The sequence below is a fragment of the Saitoella complicata genome (genome assembly GCF_001661265.1).
Source record: "Saitoella complicata NRRL Y-17804 unplaced genomic scaffold SAICOscaffold_13, whole genome shotgun sequence".
Lineage (NCBI taxonomy): Eukaryota > Fungi > Ascomycota > Saitoellomycetes > Saitoellales > Saitoellaceae > Saitoella > Saitoella complicata.
Window position 1 is genome coordinate 229,624 of NW_017567004.1, and position 17,351 is coordinate 246,974.

General features: G+C 51.1%; 9 protein-coding genes across 9 annotated transcripts; 7 read left to right on the forward strand and 2 right to left on the reverse strand.

The window, feature by feature from the left end:
* Nucleotides 1-3: 3 nt before the first annotated feature.
* Nucleotides 4-3,476, forward strand: SAICODRAFT_71572 (uncharacterized protein). The gene is made up of 4 exons (XM_019170695.1): nucleotides 4-608; nucleotides 668-729; nucleotides 781-1,966; nucleotides 2,101-3,476. Exons 1-4 carry the CDS (start codon nucleotides 123-125, stop codon nucleotides 3,217-3,219), a joined length of 2,853 nt encoding a protein of 950 aa, XP_019023856.1. The 5' UTR covers nucleotides 4-122; the 3' UTR covers nucleotides 3,220-3,476.
* Nucleotides 3,465-3,847, reverse strand: SAICODRAFT_19541 (DUF543-domain-containing protein; the record flags this gene model as incomplete). The annotated part of the gene is made up of 3 exons (XM_019166120.1): nucleotides 3,465-3,602; nucleotides 3,655-3,739; nucleotides 3,791-3,847. 3 exons carry the CDS (start codon nucleotides 3,845-3,847, stop codon nucleotides 3,478-3,480), a joined length of 267 nt encoding a protein of 88 aa, XP_019023857.1. The 3' UTR covers nucleotides 3,465-3,477.
* Nucleotides 3,848-4,534: 687 nt separating this feature from the next.
* Nucleotides 4,535-6,892, forward strand: SAICODRAFT_57499 (PLC-like phosphodiesterase; the record flags this gene model as incomplete). Its single annotated transcript, XM_019169536.1, has 1 exon — nucleotides 4,535-6,892. One exon carries the CDS (start codon nucleotides 4,535-4,537, stop codon nucleotides 6,890-6,892), a length of 2,358 nt encoding a protein of 785 aa, XP_019023858.1.
* A 187-nt stretch (nucleotides 6,893-7,079) lies between these two features.
* Nucleotides 7,080-8,244, forward strand: SAICODRAFT_93074 (Brix-domain-containing protein). Its single transcript, XM_019171850.1, has 3 exons — nucleotides 7,080-7,141; nucleotides 7,197-7,493; nucleotides 7,545-8,244. Exons 1-3 carry the CDS (start codon nucleotides 7,139-7,141, stop codon nucleotides 8,103-8,105), a joined length of 861 nt encoding a protein of 286 aa, XP_019023859.1. The 5' UTR covers nucleotides 7,080-7,138; the 3' UTR covers nucleotides 8,106-8,244.
* A 362-nt stretch (nucleotides 8,245-8,606) lies between these two features.
* On the forward strand, nucleotides 8,607-8,883 carry SAICODRAFT_30550 (uncharacterized protein). The gene has a single exon (XM_019167707.1). It carries the CDS (start codon nucleotides 8,623-8,625, stop codon nucleotides 8,788-8,790), a length of 168 nt encoding a protein of 55 aa, XP_019023860.1. The 5' UTR covers nucleotides 8,607-8,622; the 3' UTR covers nucleotides 8,791-8,883.
* A 738-nt stretch (nucleotides 8,884-9,621) lies between these two features.
* Nucleotides 9,622-10,002, forward strand: SAICODRAFT_46612 (uncharacterized protein; the record flags this gene model as incomplete). Its single annotated transcript, XM_019168864.1, has 1 exon — nucleotides 9,622-10,002. A coding segment is annotated over one exon (381 nt), but the record flags the coding sequence as incomplete, so codon positions are not given.
* Nucleotides 10,003-10,119: 117 nt separating this feature from the next.
* Nucleotides 10,120-11,869, forward strand: SAICODRAFT_126800 (uncharacterized protein). Its single transcript, XM_019165395.1, has one exon. The coding sequence runs from the start codon at nucleotides 10,262-10,264 to the stop codon at nucleotides 11,504-11,506; it is 1,245 nt and encodes a 414-aa protein (XP_019023862.1). The 5' UTR covers nucleotides 10,120-10,261; the 3' UTR covers nucleotides 11,507-11,869.
* Nucleotides 11,390-11,879, forward strand: SAICODRAFT_30552 (uncharacterized protein). Its single transcript, XM_019167708.1, has one exon. The coding sequence runs from the start codon at nucleotides 11,592-11,594 to the stop codon at nucleotides 11,847-11,849; it is 258 nt and encodes an 85-aa protein (XP_019023863.1). The 5' UTR covers nucleotides 11,390-11,591; the 3' UTR covers nucleotides 11,850-11,879.
* A 354-nt stretch (nucleotides 11,880-12,233) lies between these two features.
* Nucleotides 12,234-15,446, reverse strand: SAICODRAFT_57537 (putative sodium P-type ATPase; the record flags this gene model as incomplete). Its single annotated transcript, XM_019169541.1, has 1 exon — nucleotides 12,234-15,446. The coding sequence occupies one exon, from the start codon at nucleotides 15,444-15,446 to the stop codon at nucleotides 12,234-12,236; it is 3,213 nt and encodes a 1,070-aa protein (XP_019023864.1).
* Between the last annotated feature and the right edge of the window lie 1,905 nt (nucleotides 15,447-17,351).

Consider the following 17,351-nt stretch of genomic DNA (forward strand, 5'->3'; position numbering starts at 1 on the left):
GAGCTCGAGGCTGGGAAGTCGCTTAACCAACACGTCGTTGTCCATCCATTGTCACAGGTTTGCTTGCATTTATCTCCTGAACTTCTCTTCTGTCTTTTCTCTCTTGTTTGCAACTTGACAACATGAACTGGACGGGTGGTCGCAAAGCCTCAGCAGCCGCGGGCTTCACCAGCAGGACCGGCATTGAGCGGAGGAACCAGAAGGATCACTTCGCAAGGTCAAGGCTGAAGAAGGTATATGCGGGCGCATCTACAGCGAGGAGCACCTCAAGCTTCGGAGGTGGTGAGAGAAGTGCGAGGAGGAATATCACGTTTGACGTAGTGCAAGGGAAGCAGGAGACGGCATCGGCGTCAGCATATACGGAGCCTCAATCAACTACAGTTGCCGTGCAGAAGAAGAAAGGATCTAACAAGACCCCTGGACATAACAAACAGCATACACTACCTGAAAACTCGCTGCGTACACCTCAATCGCTTGAGCGACCCAATGACCGTCCTGCGCTCTCCTCCACCAAACCCCCAGCTCCGGGCACGAACATCGCGAGCAAACGCCTTGCGTTGTTGGGGAAAAGTGATTGGCTGGGGTTAAATGCGCAGTCATTACTTGAGGTAGGGAGCATGATATCAAGAAGTGTACCCAATGTGCAATTCACTTACGTTCTCCATAGGCGACGCTCCTCAAGAAGCCCAAACCTCAGGAAGTGGAACAGGATGTGCCTCGTCATGAAAGGTTGGTGAATCCTACGTGAGCTTTTTATAACGTGCTAACATATCGTTGAAGTGCATTCAATCGTACCTCTACGAAAAGGACACGCCCGCCTTCACCTCCAGCAGACTCCTCGCTTGCATCTTCAATTCCTAACACTAGTGATGTGCGTTCACACTCGGAATATGGGCCCAGTGTCTCTACCTCCTCTGACGTGCATCCTCGCCGTCGCTCGAACCACGCACCCAGCGAACGGTCCTTCACAACCCGCGCATCAGGCGCCGCTCGCACTGTTGTTGGCGAACACAGTCCTGGAAGCAAAGCATGGGGTGAATTCGTCGATGGACAAAACAACTACGCCATAAAGAAGCAGCAACAAGGTATGGGGAGTAGTGAAGCGCCGATGATGATTGAGGATGATGCAGAGGGTGGATCTGACGATGCAAAGTCGGAGAGGTTTGTCGAGGATGCTGGGAAGAGCAAATATTTCCACGCGCAGGAGGAGTTGACGGATGAGGTCGTGAGGAGTTCCGACACGGAGTATGAGAGCGCGGTTGCTTCGCCGGACGAAAAGGCGAGCCAGATGACGAGGCAACAAGACAGCGCTTGGAGGGGTTTTGTCGAGCAGCCATATGAGAACCAGGCTGGGTACGTGAGAAAGTCTGTTCAATCGCATGTTAGTGAATCCACGAAGTCTTCTGGCGGCTCGGCCTGGGATAGGTTCATGAATCAGATTGAGTCTGCCTCGACATCAACTTTTGGCGGAGGATTTGGATTAAGCAGCGCGGGTTCAGATCAGATTCAGGAGAAACACCTAGATGTTGTGCAACAGGATGCAGATGTGAGATTTTCTGGCACCGAGAGGCAAGAACTCCGATGTCTGTCTCCTCAGAATCATCATCAGAGCATTGTCGAGGCGGCGTCTTCATTTATGGCACCTTCGCACAATGTCCATTCGGTTGACAACCCGTCGAGCTCATCAACAAATTCCACAAACACACGTCCAAGGCGGTGTACCAACCCCTTCGCAGCCTTAGCTGACTGCGATAACCCATCCTCGAACCCGGTACAGTCCGCACATAGCGATGGGGTTGGGCTAAGTGAGGACTCCCTGATCTTTGTTGGTGTTGCGACGAGGGAGCCTGCAAATACGCAGGTGATGTTTATGGGTACACATATGCGCAGACCTGCACCCGTGAAGGAGGAATCGACTTCGTCTGATACGGCTGAGCTGGTGGATTTAATGGGCAGGCGGGCGCCGGTGAGTACGCAGATGCCTGTGCACGGCTCTGAAAGGGCATTCTCGACGTCCATACCTATCCGAGGTGGTATTGCGCCAGTATCCCATCAGCATGACCAAGACAGCTATTCTCACGACAACAATTACGATATCAGCCTCATACACCGTCAAGTTGTCCATTCTTCCGAACCCTAAGAGATGACGAGAGGTTTGCGTTCGAGAATGAGTTGCACTATGACCATGCTGGGGTGGGAGGTGATGTGCTCCCGCCTTCATCCGAGATGTTTGAGGTTTTGACTGATGGAGGCTCGGATGAGAGTGGTGTGTTTGCGCCTGGGCACGTCGAACCGCCTGTGGAACTGGAGTATATGTTCACGGATCAAGCCAAGAATAGGTCTCAGAGCGTCATGGAGCATGTCGGTGAAGAGGACGACCGTTTTGCCGATGCTGAGGGTTACGATGAGCCTCCTCAAGAACCGCAGACGCACATAGACGAATATGACTCCTCGGGAAACTCAAACACGGCGTCCGTTCACCGTTCTTCTGACAGAATTGTCGAATTGCCCTCCACACCGTATCATCCACCTACGTCAGGTCGCGATGTTCTGTATTACTCGCCATACTTCCCGCCGGCTCAGCTTCGTGAACCGTGGGCCGGTGCAACTCCAGGGACTCCCACGGAACCGAAACCTCCGAACAGAGAGACGAACGTAGTGCTTTCAGAGACTTTGACGCCTGTCTCCAGCCCAACCGGTCTCATCAAGGGACTGTCAAGTGGGCGCGACGTTAGCGAGGATGCCGTAACAGCAGATGTTTCGATGCGCCATGAGAAAACTGGAAGGAGGAGGAAAAGCTTGTTTGAGAAGCAAGCTGATGCTGACAAGGTTGTATTTGATTCTCATGGGTCAGAGGAAGATGTACAGTTGCAGCCCAGGAAGAGTCAGAGAAAGAGGAAAAGCACGAGTACTTATCTCGTTGCCAAAGAGCACATTGCATCCAAGAAGGAAAGACGCGAATCCCGCACGGTACCATCTACCAGTCGCACATCAAACGGAATTGGGAGAAGCCCTCCCAGCAATGGATCTAAGACTTCCGCTTATTCTGGAAAGCCTGTTGCACGTGTGAGAACGTTGTCGTCAACTAAAGTCGTTTATTCCCGTCCTGAAAGGAGCGAGGTAACGAAGGAGAATGTTGGAGATGAGACGACACTATCCAGTATGTCTACCGACAAAGTTGATGCTTTATGTGAGGTTGATGACATCGAGGATTGGTGAACGATACGGACTGGACTGCCCATGCCTGGAGAGTCATATTCTGGGGAAACAACGAAACAAAGCTGATCAGTATCTTCGACACGTATAAGGGAGGCAACCTCAGTATAATCGGAGTATATGTTCAATGAATTGATTGGTTTTTATATGCTTTACTCATCAATCCCATCCTTTTGTGGATAATCAAGCTCGAACCTCCTTCTCCTCCACAACCGCCAGTAATGGTATATGCGGCCTCATGTCGTATTCGTAATTCATTCCTTAGAGAGGAATCTGGTTCTTGATGGTGAATCCAGGGGCAATGGAAGGGTTCAAGACCCTGTCAGCATCGTTCCATGCCTGACCAGCACCGAAACCTAATCCAGTGAAAACGGGCCAAGTTCGTCCTGTATATGTCGATTAAATCGGCTCTGTAAGAATATAGGAGAGAAGACTTACGGCGGAAAAGAAGGACGGAAGCAGCGATACCAACAGACAAACCGAGACCAGACCTCACCAAAGCATTGCTGGCAATGAAGTCCCACTACAACAACGGTGAGCGATGGACAGGACTGATCCGAGGGAAACAGCAAACCTTCTCGTTCAAGAGCTCCTCAGAAGCAATCTTCGATTCAGGAATCTGGAGTGACATTTTTGTGGTGATATAAATTGGGTTGACGTCGGCTGTGCGGTCCCGCATTTGGCCGCAGGCCATGCATCTTCGTTACACGCAGAAGACGAACGCACGGAAAAACGACTTTCACCCTTTGATCTGTTAAGAAGAGCCCGAGAATGCAACTTTAACGGTCCATTTCGTGACACTATGGAGGGACCGATCATTTCGGTGTTGTCAGTACACACATAAAGCATCAAATCGAATTCGAAGTCAGCATAAAGGACCGTTGCGGTTTTGTCGTTCTCTGAAGAAAACGTATGTTCAGAGGTTAAAGACGGCACTATGCCTCCTACAAAAGCTTCCGTGGAGGAGGAAAAGGTGTTGAAGGGGCTGCAGCTTCTGGCAACAGAAGATATTGCATGCAACGGAGTGGATCATGTTGAGAGGCATGCAGGAGACATGCAAAGTGGAGAAGTAGCAAATGGGCTCGAGGGAGAAGCGTTGCCAAAAAGCCATGACTTTGGGATGACACAAATATATGACGAATTTGCGCAGAAGCGATCGTTCGAAGAACCTCAGCCCCAGGCAGCGCCGCTGCCCGCTTTCCCGAGGCCTGTACGGAGTGCTTCCATGCCTATTGAGTATACCAAAGCTCCCAGGCCTTCCGAAAGTACCGCCTCGAAGCCTAGCATCCTGAGGAGGTTGTCGCGCGGCTCGAGAACAATGGTATCTGCATCGGGTCCCGTCACGCAAAGACGCAGATCGTCTTCCGATCCGTCGAAACCACATGAGCTCGAGCCAGGGATTACTGAGAGTACTTTGGTGCACGAGTCCCTACAAAGTGGCATTGCCCTGCTAAGAGTCACGAGGAAGAAGGTCCGTGAAAGAATCTTCATGCTTCACCTGGATTCGGCTCTGGTGACGTGGGACACGAAGAGCACAAGTCGATTCGCTATCGACGATATCAAGGAAATCAGGTGCGGCAGCGATGCTCGGAATTACCGTGAGCAGTTCAAGATCAGTACGGAGCATGAACCTCGCTGGATGACGATCATCTACGCGCAAGACAGGAAGCTGAAGGCGCTGCACCTGATTGCGCCCACAACGAAAACACATGAGTTGTGGAGGTCCACCTTGGAGCGACTTTACCGCTACCGAGTAGAAATGATGGGTGGTTTGGGATTGCTGGGCAGACAGAGTTTAACATTGATTACTCGCCAGTGGAGGGAAACTGAGAAGACCCATGATTCGCATCTTACGTTCGAAGAAGTCGAACGGCTTTGTCGGAAATTGCATGTCAACACGAGTCGGGCTTATCTGAAAGGGCAGTTCGATGAAGCAGATGAAAACACGACTGGTAAACTTTCTTTTGCGCAGTTCCAGCAATTCGTCAAGCGTCTGAAAGAACGTCGGGAAGTAGTCAACCTCTTCCGCAAGCACGCAGCCAATCATGCCGCCATGACTGTTGATGAATTTGTGATGTTTTGCATCGATGTGCAGAAAAACACTCAAGGACCTGATGAACTCTGCAAGGTTTACGCGAAGTATTGTGACAAATGTAACGACGAGCAGTTCGACGAACAGGAAGCCTCTTCTTGCGCATTAACGGTTGAAGGCTTTACTCGTTTTCTGCACTCGCATGACAATCCCATCTTGGTCAGCACGGTGCTGGATATGTCACGACCGCTAAACGACTACTTCATCTCGTCTTCACACAATACCTACCTCTTGGGTCGACAGGTGGCTGGTGAGAGTTCTGTCGAGGGCTACATCCGAGTTTTGCAGAGAGGTTGCCGCTGTGTCGAAATTGACTGCTGGGACGGGCCGGATGGACCAGCGGTATTTCATGGGCGCACGTTCACGAGCAAGATCAAGTTCGTGGATGTCGTACAAACGATCGCAAAATATGCGTTTTTGGTGACCCCATTCCCTTTGATCATATCGTTGGAAGTACACTGTAATGCGGAACAACAACAGACCATGGTTGATTTACTACGGAGTAACCTTGGAGAAGCGCTTGTGACGGAACCTATCCGCAACGACGATGGCAAGCTCCCTTCGCCTATGGATTTGAAGCACCGGATTCTTCTGAAGGTCAAGAACCACTCGATCGAGGATCCGGATGACTCCTACTTTATTGACTCTTCATCAACCTCAACGACTGATACGGCAGAATCTGATACGCTTGACAGCGAAGCAGCGAGACCTGTTCTGCCCTCCACGTCTAAGCCGTCACCGAAGCCGAAACACAGGGCGAAGATTATCAAACCGTTGGCCGACCTTGCAGTCTACTCAAAGGCCCTCAAATATCGGAACTTCTCTCTGCCTGAGTCGAAAACGTATAATCACATCTTCTCGTTCTCTGAACGAACGTTCAAGCAAGTGAGCAAAGCTGTGCCTGCTCAGCTAATGAAGCATAATTCGCGGTACCTCATGCGAATTTATCCATCGGCGTATCGCATCAGCTCGTCGAACTTTGAACCTACAAGGTTCTGGAGGAAAGGTGTACAGATGGTTGCATTGAACTGGCAGACATATGACCTTGGTCTGCAAATGAACGACGCTATGTTCGCAGCGGATCGAACTGGGTATACCGTCAAACCGCAGTACTTATGGTCATCTGAAATTCAGAAAAGTGTACCTACTCCATCTCGGACTGTGCTACTCAAGCTACAGGTTATCTCTGCTCAGCAGTTGCCACGGCCGCGAGATTCACGGGCTGACGTCGTCATCAACCCATGTGTTGAAGTTGAGGTCTTCGCCGACGATAGTGCGACGGAACAGCTACAAACGCTGAAGAAGCGCACGCATACGTTTCACAACAATGGTTTCAATCCTGTGTGGGATGAGTCTTTCAGGTTTGAGCTGCCAGCATGCAGAAACAAGGACCTTGTCTTTGTGAGGTTTTCGGTCTACAACGACGATGGGCATTCGAACGCAGGGACTTTGTTTGCGACATATTGCGTGAGACTCCGTGACTTAGGCCAAGGGTTTCGTCATGTTCCCTTGTCGGACTTGCAGGGAGAGCAATTCCTATTCTCTACATTATTCATCAAAGTGGGACATTCTTCGCGTTCATAAGGCGTTTGGCGAGTTGTTCTTTTCGATCTACAACCCGGTACGGCGTTATCTTGGCATTTTATATACCCAAATCATGATTTCCTCTCTTCAAAAATTCTTCCCCTCCATCGATGTTCCTACGCTCACGTGGCGTATCCCCCTGCTGAGCCACCAAAAAGTTAGAGGCGATACACGAAACGTATCCGATAGAGTTTGCAGTTGTAGAGAGTCAGGGCTGTCGAGAGCAAATACTTACAACTCGTCATAATGGTGAGGACGTTCGCTTGTTGAATGTTTTGGTCCGGATGGCTTACATTGCTCGCAGATCCGTCGCAACGCTCGTCAGCGCCGTGAGTACCTTTACGCTCGTGCCCTTGCTCAAAAGGAAGAGGCACTGTATGAGAAGAAGCAGAAGATCAAGGCCGCTGTCGCTGCCGGAAAGCCTATCGCGCCTGAGGTGCAAGCTGGCGTGCAGAACGAGGACTTGAAATATGACGAAAGTCAGCAAGCCGAGATGTTGGAGCAAATGGACAATGAATACTTTCTGAGTGGTATCCGGGATCCAAAAGTCTTGGTTACTACAAGTCGTGATCCGAGTGTAAAATTGGCGCAGTTTGCAAAGGTATGTCGCATCTTCATTTTTGGGTGGCAGTGGTAACTGACAACGTTGTAGGAAGTGCGCTTGGTCATTCCTAACTCGCAGCGTATCAACCGTGGTAACTACGTTATGAACGATATCGCAGCTGCCTGCAGAGCAAACGACGTTTCCGATCTCGTCATTCTTCATGAGCACCGTGGTGTTCCTGACGGTCTCATTATCTCTCACTTCCCGCACGGGCCAACAGCATCATTTACACTTCACAACGTCAACTTGCGTCACGATATTCCTGACGCTGGTACAGCAAGTGAAGCATTCCCTCATCTTATTCTCCACAACTTCACCAGCAAGCTCGGAAAGCGTGTTACGGATATCCTTAAGAACGTCTTCCCGCCGAGCCCGAAGTCCGATTCGCCAAGAACCTTGACCTTTGCAAATGACGGAGACTTTATCAGCTTTCGACACCACGTACACGTCAAGACCGGACCGAAATCTTTGGAGCTTGCCGAGGTCGGACCTCGGTTCGAGATGAGGCTGTACCAGATCAAGCTTGGTACAATCGAGAATGTGGATGCGGACGTCGAGTTTCAGCTTCATCCATTCCAGAGGACTGCCAGGAAGCGCGATGTCCTCTGAAGGAAAATGGTGGATATCTTTGGCATTTTTACAAGGTTGTCGTTGCATTCTATTCGGGTTCTGGCGTCTTGGGTTTGGGTTTTTCGTGTCATCCCGTTGTACTAGTAGAAAGCTTGAGGCTCTTATATTACGGCATATTCAACAAGTATCTTCATGTCTTCATATACTTAGTCTTCCCCAGGACATACATACGCATCGGTTTCTCAATCAATTAGAGTTGCGCCGGTGCCTCTGGAGTGCAGCAGCTGACGTCGGGATGTTGGTGGTTAAGGGCATAGGCGGAGATTGAATGAATTGCGCTCGACTGTCGTTCCCACGACTGCAAAAGTTGACATGCCGCCTATCAAGCTGAGCCAGGCAATTCCCGAAATGGGTAACGGAGCAGATCTCTCAAGTCACCCGTTGTACTCCAGTTACCTCATGGCTCTACATCACGCTGCAAACGAGGTCAGCACCCGACGTTCCCAGTTGTCCGGTCATACAGCGTCGCAGGACTTTTTGGAGTGGCTGGATAATCATGCTGCTTCTTGTGACTCGGGTCCATGTGTTTGGCGGCCTCATAATCTTCCTGATCACGGGCAGAAGCGGCGCAGACTTAGCAGAGAGAAGGATGTTCCGGGGAGTCCGCGACCAACAGAACCTGATCTTTCAAATTTCTCCACTCTCAGGTTACCGATTGACATAAGACGAGATCACCCGCTATCAGTGCCCGCCTTAACGGCACCTCAGAACGATTCCCGTCAAAGTGCAACTGCGGTGCTGCGGCTAGGCAGCCCACAAGAATGTATGAGTACTAAAGCCAGAGGAAGTATACATAGGTTGTTGAACAGTGTCAGCGAGAAAGGAACTTCCAGCGACTTGGTACCATGCACCCCGGGCGCTCGCGTTAGATTGATTGTCGCTGGGGAAAACGTTCGGAGATTCCCTCGGGCTCATATCGGAACCCTCGAGACTGAGCCAATACGCAAGTCAAGCCTAACTAGATCGCCAGGTAAAGACAGAGCCTCTAAGACCGTACAATCATGGGTGATAAGATGCATTTGTGGTAACGCCAAGGATAGCGATGGTTTCACTGTGCAGTGTGATAGCTGCGATGCCTGGCAACATGGGCGCTGTGTCAAGATCGAAGCCGATCGAGTCCCAAAGCAGTTCTTCTGCAACTTATGCCGCCTTGAGAAAGAAAACAAGGGGCGAGTCGATGGTAAAATCTTTACGATAGCTGAAGCTTCGTCGAGGGAAAGATACCTGGACAAAGTCGCTCCTTCGAATGATGGTGCACCAACACCGATACCAGACCAGCCTCCTCGACTTTCGGTAGCGATGCAGGTTCTTCCTGACGCAGACAGATTAAAACCAAACTCCAGAGGTCTACCCGAAGTCTTCGCTAAGACTCGTCAGGAATTGTGTGAGGCTACGACGTACTTTAGATCATACCAGGTGCGTTTCTTTTTTGCACTACGATGAGAACATTTTGCGAACCTTCTTTCAGTCCGGTATATATTACAGCAACGATGTCGTACATGGATATCTTCTGGATGGTTATGGATCACCCAGAGACTATGTTGGTGGACAGTGTGTCATATCTCACGGTGGTGGAAAATCGGCAGTCAACCCCACCACGCACGGCGTGTCACTTCACGCTGATCAGACCGTAACTGATCGCGGGGTCTCCGCGCTGTTAAAGAATATAGAGCGACAAATACCTCTGGTGTTGATTATCGGTGATCGATGTTCTGTGGCACCTGCAAAAGTCCCCGAAAGATACTGCGTTTTGGGTTGGTTCAAAATATCCCACGCGTGGTGCGAACGAGACATCACGAATAGTGCTGGCCACATCCGCTGGAAGTTTCGCTTTGAGAATCTTGGAGAACATAAGCCTTGGTGGATCCCTGAGACAAGCTCTACGGAGTTACATTACGTTCAGCCAGACTATACTGATGAAACTTGTCGATACTGTCATGCGCCATCACCAAGAATATACCAGGAAGGCTGGATCTGCACGCAGCCTCAGTGTCTGATGTTTTGGAAAGTGGGTAGTCCTGATATCCTTTCCGTATTCCCTGACAAGTGTGTAGTTTTCTAATGGCGATAGCGTACCCGACAACCTGACGTTTTCGAATACTTTTCTGCAAGCTCCCACCCCTTCCCCGGCGCACATGTCACAACCACCATACTCCCTCAGGCCACCTCTCGTTGGAGACAAGGACATTTTCTATGGCGGGGTCGACACGTATCACGCGTTCTCACGGGGCATGTGCTGTCCACTATGTGGACGGTTGTCTTGTCGCGAACTCTGGGAAGGCTGGGAATGCCCAACATGCGGTTTTACCCATAAGCCAAGACGCAGCGTGTTTCACTCTGTACAACTGCGCGACCCTTTTCGACCTTTGTACACTGGGATTCCCATCCCCCAGAACTATGTTAAACCCGGCTCGGAAGTCCAGTCGTCCCGAGTTGACGGAGGTCAAGATACACTGATCATGAAGTACGAGCTTGGCAGCAGCGGCTGTGTGTATCACATAATGAGAAGCTCGATTCAACTGCAAGACGCTGATCAGTTGTTTGAAGACTATCAAACCGGGGCTGTACTTTTCAGGCGGCATCCGCTGAAAACAACCAAAGTTTCCGGAGGTCGGTTTTTGCAGAACCAGTTCACTCATAATGCTGGAGCACATTACAACCATGTTGTTGCAATGGAAAGCACGCCTCTGGAACACGCATCGCCTGTCATCAATCGCACGTTGAACGTTCTTCTGCAATCGGTTCGTGCAGTAGAACCTGGGGCAGAGTTTAATGAGCTTCTTTCGATAGCCTATATGAAGCATCAGAAGATGGATTATCACGATGATGGCGAACCCGGGGTTGGCCCTGTAGTTGCCTCCTTGTCACTTGGAAGCCCGGGGATCATGCGGTTCAGGCCAAAAGTTAGGAGACCAAGCTTGATTGCTCAACGCGAGCAGACACAACAACCATGTGTTACAGAAGAGCGGGCATATGATTTATATCTGGAGAATCCAGACATTGCTATTCCGGAACTTGCTGATTTTAGCGAGCATCGCACCTCTGCGAACCTTCATTCCAATCCCATGTTACGTCAAGCCAAAGTTTCTCACGGTGTTGGTGGACGAGATGTACTACGCTTAACTCTAAATCATGGTGACATCATGATTATGACTGGAGGCTGCCTGCAGCAGGAATATGAGCATGCACTCTATATGACTGAAAATTCTGTCATGAGAATCTCGGCAACCGCACGGTGTATTTCAGTGGAGAACGGAGGTGGCAGCAGTCGCAGGGCTTGTGACAACCACAAACCCGCCCGACGGCAAAACCCTGTGCTTGTCGACATCCGCGAACGATTGGATGCTGCAGCGCGGGCAGGTGATCCCGAGGGGAGTTAAAACTCAATTGAGGGATGTGGTTCGGGGAAGTAAAGGGGTTGTTGGGGGTGTGTGGATCTATAATGACACGTTTAGGCCGAAGGCGATGGATATTATACATGTGCGGAAGGAGGTTATGCTGATCGCAATTTACCCGCTCACCCACGCCCTAACCTTCTCGGCACCTGATGGACAGACAATACATGCCAAGGCTGATTCGGTGATGGTCACAATTCCGGATGTCTTGACGCCGACTACATCGGAAACTCGGTTATTAGATATTGATGGTCGCGTGGAGAGGAAGGAGAGACCCAACCGTAATGCATGGAAGTCGTTTAGGGTTCCGAGAAATGGGCAGGATTAGGGGACATTGTCTGAGATTAGGCAGAAGTGTCACAGGTCTACGTCAGATGACGGGACCCTGAACGCATTCGAATGAACTTCACCGACCCGAAGTACATGCTCCACGTGTTACAAAAAGTATAAGACGCCTGGAGTAATATGGTATATTGGAGGCAGGATCGTGACGGACCGCTGAGCATTGCAATTGCGACCGATCGCGTGTGAAAATGCAGTCAGGTAAAGAAGGTGCGGCAAAAGAACACATATGCAGACGTGAGAAAGAACGGGTGATATGGTATAATAGTAGATTAGGGATATATAAGATACTAGGATATATGTCGCTTTTGGCGTCATGAAAATACAGATCCCTCCGGACCTTCCAAAAGACTATGCTATAATGCTATTCCTAAAGCTGGCCAGACATAGTGCTGACCCTTCCAACGGAAGCGTACTTGGCAAAGGGAGAGAGGGCGCCCTTCTCGAGATCCTCCTCGGGGTTGTGAGCCCTGTTGTCGCCAAAGTGGCGGAAGTAAACACGCTTGCACCACTTCCACACGTCAACGCCGATCAAGAAGAGAATCAGTCCGACGAAGGCCACAGCCCATTCCCAAGAGATACCCTTGTGCTTGAAGACAACGTCATTGATTACAGGAATGTAGATGACGGGGAAAACAGTGACGAAGCCAAGGATGACAGACCAGAACAAGAACTGGTTCTGCCAAACGTCAATAGCCCACTGGTAAGTGATGTTGTACCAGGGCTTACCATCAGCGCGACGGAAAAGAGAGTTGCGCATGTCAACCAACTCCCAAGCAAGGAAGACGAGGAACCAGGTCAACTGCGCGAAAGTAGCGGAACGAGCACGGAAGACAGAGTCACAGATGGGGTCGTTGCGGTCATTGCACGTACCGTAGCCGAGCTCACCATTGTCAACGCCCCAGACAATGAGGACGAAAGAAGCGATACAGATAGTAGCCATCCAAGTACCGTAAACGACCATGTCGATAACAACCTCCCAGGTGAAGACACCAGTCTTCAACGAGTGAGGAGCGCGACGCATGACATCAGGAGCAGCACGCTCCATACCAAGACCCATAGCGGGGAACGAAGAAGTAATCATAATGATCCACAAGATCTCAATAGGAGAAAGAGGGAAAACAGAACGGTTGGCAGTGTCCTTGAAAGCAAGACCGATGAGGAGGTAAAGCGCCTGAGAGACGTTACCGGCGAGCAAGTGCAAGACGAACTTCTGGATGTTGTCGAACATCCTGCGACCCTCCTCGATAGCGTTGAGAATGGAAGCAAAGTTGTCGTCAGTCAAGACAATGTCGGAGGCATCCTTGGCTACGTCAGATCCGGCCATACCCATAGCAATACCGACATCGGAACGCTTGAGAGATGGAGAGTCGTTGACACCGTCACCAGTCATAGCAGCGAAAGCCTTACGCCTGTGTAAAGCATCGATCATACGGACCTTAGTCTGCGGCGCACAACGGGCAATAACCAGAGGCAAAACGGGAAGAGCATCGATCTCGTCGTCAGAGAGACGGTCGAACTCTGTAGCAGTCATGACCATAGAAGAAACGACATCACGAGGCAAGACCTCCATGTCCTCAGGCAAGATACCGACCTCCTTAGCGATAGCACGGGCGGTTCCAGGGTGGTCACCAGTAAGCATGTGAACGTTGATACCAGCCTGGTGACACTTCTTCACGGCACCGAGAGACTCGGGTCTGGGAGGGTCGTACAGACCGACCAATCCAAGCAAAGTCATCTCCTCCTCGACCTTGTCTCTGGGGTAATCGTCCCAAGAGTTGTTCTCAGTCCAAGTCCTCTGCGCCAAAGCAAGAACACGAAGACCCTGCTTAGCCAATGCCTCCATGTTCTTCAACACGAGCTCCTTGATCTCCTCAGTCAAGGGCTCCTGCTTGTCCTCGATACCGATGGTGGGACACTTCTCCATGATACGCTCGACGGCACCCTTCAAGAAGACCATGGTCTGGTTCTTCTCGTTGTCCTTGAAGACGGTGGCCATGCGCTTGACGTCAGAGTCGAAGGGGTACTCGGCGAGCTGAGTCCAACGGGGGTTGGATCCCTGAACCCAGCGCTGACGACCCCAGTCGAAGCGGTGAGCAAAAACCTGAATAGCAATCTCAGTCGGGTCACCAGTAGCCTTCCACTTGCCCTTCTCAGAAGGATCCTCGCCAGAACCATCATCCTTGCGGACAGTAGCAATGTTAGCCAACGAAGCAGTATTGAGATACGCCTCCAAATGCGGGTTTCCCTCAACCAGATCCTTCGGCTCAGAAGCCTCTTCGCCAACATTCGCCTCCTTATTCCACAACTCAGTAGGGTTCATCTCCGAGAACGAAACACCACCAAGAGTAGGGTTGAAAGGCTCATTGTTCTCGCCAACGGTGTAAGTTCCAACATTGTGAATCCAAGCCTTACGAGTAACCATCTTTCCCTGGGTGAGGGTTCCAGTCTTGTCAGAGCACACATCGGTGACAGCGCCCAAAGCCTCGAGGGAGTCGAGCTTGCGGACGATGACGTTACGCTGAACCATACGCTTCGTACCGACGGCCATGGTGATGGTCAACACGACGACGAGGGAAGCAGGAATCATGGAAAGACCGGTAGCGATGGCGTAAATGATGATATCGGAGTTATTGTCAAATCCGTTTGCGGCAAGACAGACGATTGCGAAAACGACGGCGATACCGAAAAGGAGAATAGCCAAACGGGCAAGCTTCTTCTGGAGGGGGGTTCCGACGTTGGTACCGAGGAACGCACCAATCCAGTCTCCGACGGTGAGGGTGTAGGCCTTTGCGTAGGCCTTGGGAGATGCGGTTCCATCCTCCTTGCGCTTAACGGGACGGACTTTGTTGCTGTCGCCACGCATAGCCTTCGCGATCGCACCGATCTGAGTCTGCATACCGGTCGCGACGACGATACCGCGTGCACGACCCTTGGTGACCGTAGCAGAAGAGAACGCCATGTTGGTGCGGTCACCGACGGGGATTTCGTCGTCATCGAAGACAGCCTCGGCTTTCTTCGAGACGGGGACGGATTCACCGGTGAGAAGAGCCTCATCGGACTCCAAGTTCTGGGTCTCGGTGAGACGGAGGTCTGCGGGGATGGTGTCTCCCGTGACCAAAACGACAAGGTCACCGGGGACGAGTTCCTGAGAAGCGACGGTAACGTCGTCGCCGTTGCGGATGACGTGGGCAGTAGGCGAGGAGAGAGAACGGAGAGAGTCCATCGTCTTCTGTGCCTTGTACTCCTGGACGAATCCGATCACGACGTTCAAGGCAATAACGAACGCGATAACACCACCCTCGATCCAAGACCGAATTCCAAACGAAACAGCCATAGCCAAGATCAAAACCAAGATCATGGCATTCGCGGTCTGTCTCACCAGAATCCCAATGACATTGACCCCCTCTTCCGCATCAAGTTTGTTGTGTCCATAGCTCTGGAGTCGCGTCGCAGCCTCTTGTGGCGAAAGTCCATTCTCAATCGAGACGTGGAGGTCCCGCGAAACGGTCTCGAAATCGAGACAGTAGGGTTGAGCGGAGAGTGGGTGAGCTGGCTGGTAGTCGGTTGTGTTCTTACCCATGTGATCCAGTAAGTTTGTCGTAGTCAGTGTCGGTGGTGAGAGCCACTTTGTTCAGTGATCAGTGGCGTGTAGTTGTAGTAGTTGTTGTCGCAAGCTCGGTATATATATCCCAACTTCTTGTCAAGAGTCGAGATTGTTGTTGAATGATGCAGGGTCCCCCTCGAAGGTGGGCAGCGGGGTCCTTATATACTTTGACATTCGGGATTGGCGACATCCGTCGCACCCGACCCTCCATAGAAAATGTGTGTTCAACCGCCGATAGTGCCGAGCAAAAGAAGCTTATCGGAGGTTTAGGACTGATCTTTGAGGCTGAGAAGGGAATCGGTCTGACGTACGAAGTATGGCCGCAGTAATAATCCGGGGTGCTATGCAGGGAGGCTTAGCAGCGGGTACCGCGGAGGCTTATACGGGACGGAGCGATTGCGCGATGAAGCTCGGACCAATCGATCCGTGCATCGCAAGCACCACCGAATTGGTCTCTGTCGGTTTTGTACACGGATCGACCCCACCTCCATCACTTTTCCTTCTCTTTCTCTTTGTTGAACTCGCTCGGATTAAAGTTTGGCGTGAGGCTCAGCTCAATGTCGCTTAGCAATAACTTCCGAATCGGGTTTAGCGAAGCACAGCCTCACTGAATGCGCAGTCGCTGCATCGGTTACGACGGAAATGTCTGTATGCATGCAGCTGTGAGGAAGCGCGCTCCCTCGAACGCGAAGGAGGGAAGGCGACGAGTGGTACTTTCTGGCGAGACGGGTGTTCTGGAATGAGCCATTTCTGTCATCGAGGGTGCTGTGATCGACCCTTGATTAATATTTGTGCCATGATCGCACGGACGTCTGCGGCTTCCCGGCATTCGAGAGTTAATTGGGGAGGAGCATGCCCAGCTCTATAACGTGATGCTTGGATACTTCAAGTCAATCGTGGAGCACGCATGAAGTCTTGTGCTCGGCTGTTGGAAACTGACGTTATCAGATGCTGAGATGACGAAACCGCCAGCTTAAGCTTTGTGGGACGTCTAGAATACTCTCAGTTGCAATATAGTTTGTGGATGCAGGTCCCACCACGGTGCTCAAGGTAACCACCAAACCGTAAAATCCAACAACCTCACCATTCAAGCAGTCCAGGGATGGGATATAGGGGTCAAGAGCTACCTATGAGTGTCCGTCAGAGGATGCGAAGTGCTATTCGCGATGGTACCAAGCATGCCGTCATTGCGGAGGATAATGGTGTTCACCGCAATACCGTCGGTAACATGAAGAAACTCTTACACGAACAGGGAAACGTCAAACCGCGTCGCAATCAACAGAGGGGACCTGTACCGAAGATTTCTGGCGAATGTCAGGAGGTTTGACGCTTTTTGTGAGTCGTTATTCGCTACTTACGCTGAAAACAGACCCTTCGAAAAATGTACGATGATGCGCCCGATACGTACCAAGACGAAGCAGCCGAAGCTCTCACGAAGCTCTATGGCTTTAAACTCGACAAATGGGATGTCTGCCGCGCCCTCAAACGACTCAGGTACACCTACCTTAAGGTCAGCACGCTGACACTCCATTCATGGATGTACTGGAGAGGCTGACGGCCTACTAGTTGAAAGAAACAGCCGCCCAGCGCAACGAGGAACTACGTGCGCATCATACTATGCTCATGTCACACTATTCTGCGGAACAGTTGATGTATCTCGACGAGTCCGGTATCAACGAATCCAATGCTCGGCGGACCCATGGATTTGCTCCCAAGGGCAGAAAAGCCAGGGTATCGAGAGTCCTCAAACGTACACCCGGATGGTCCATCCTCCCAGGTCTTACAGTCGATGGATTCGTGGCCCTGCACATCTACCAAGGTGCTTACAATGCGGACCTATTTTACGACTTCGTCGAGAAAGAGGTCCTCCCAAACACAACA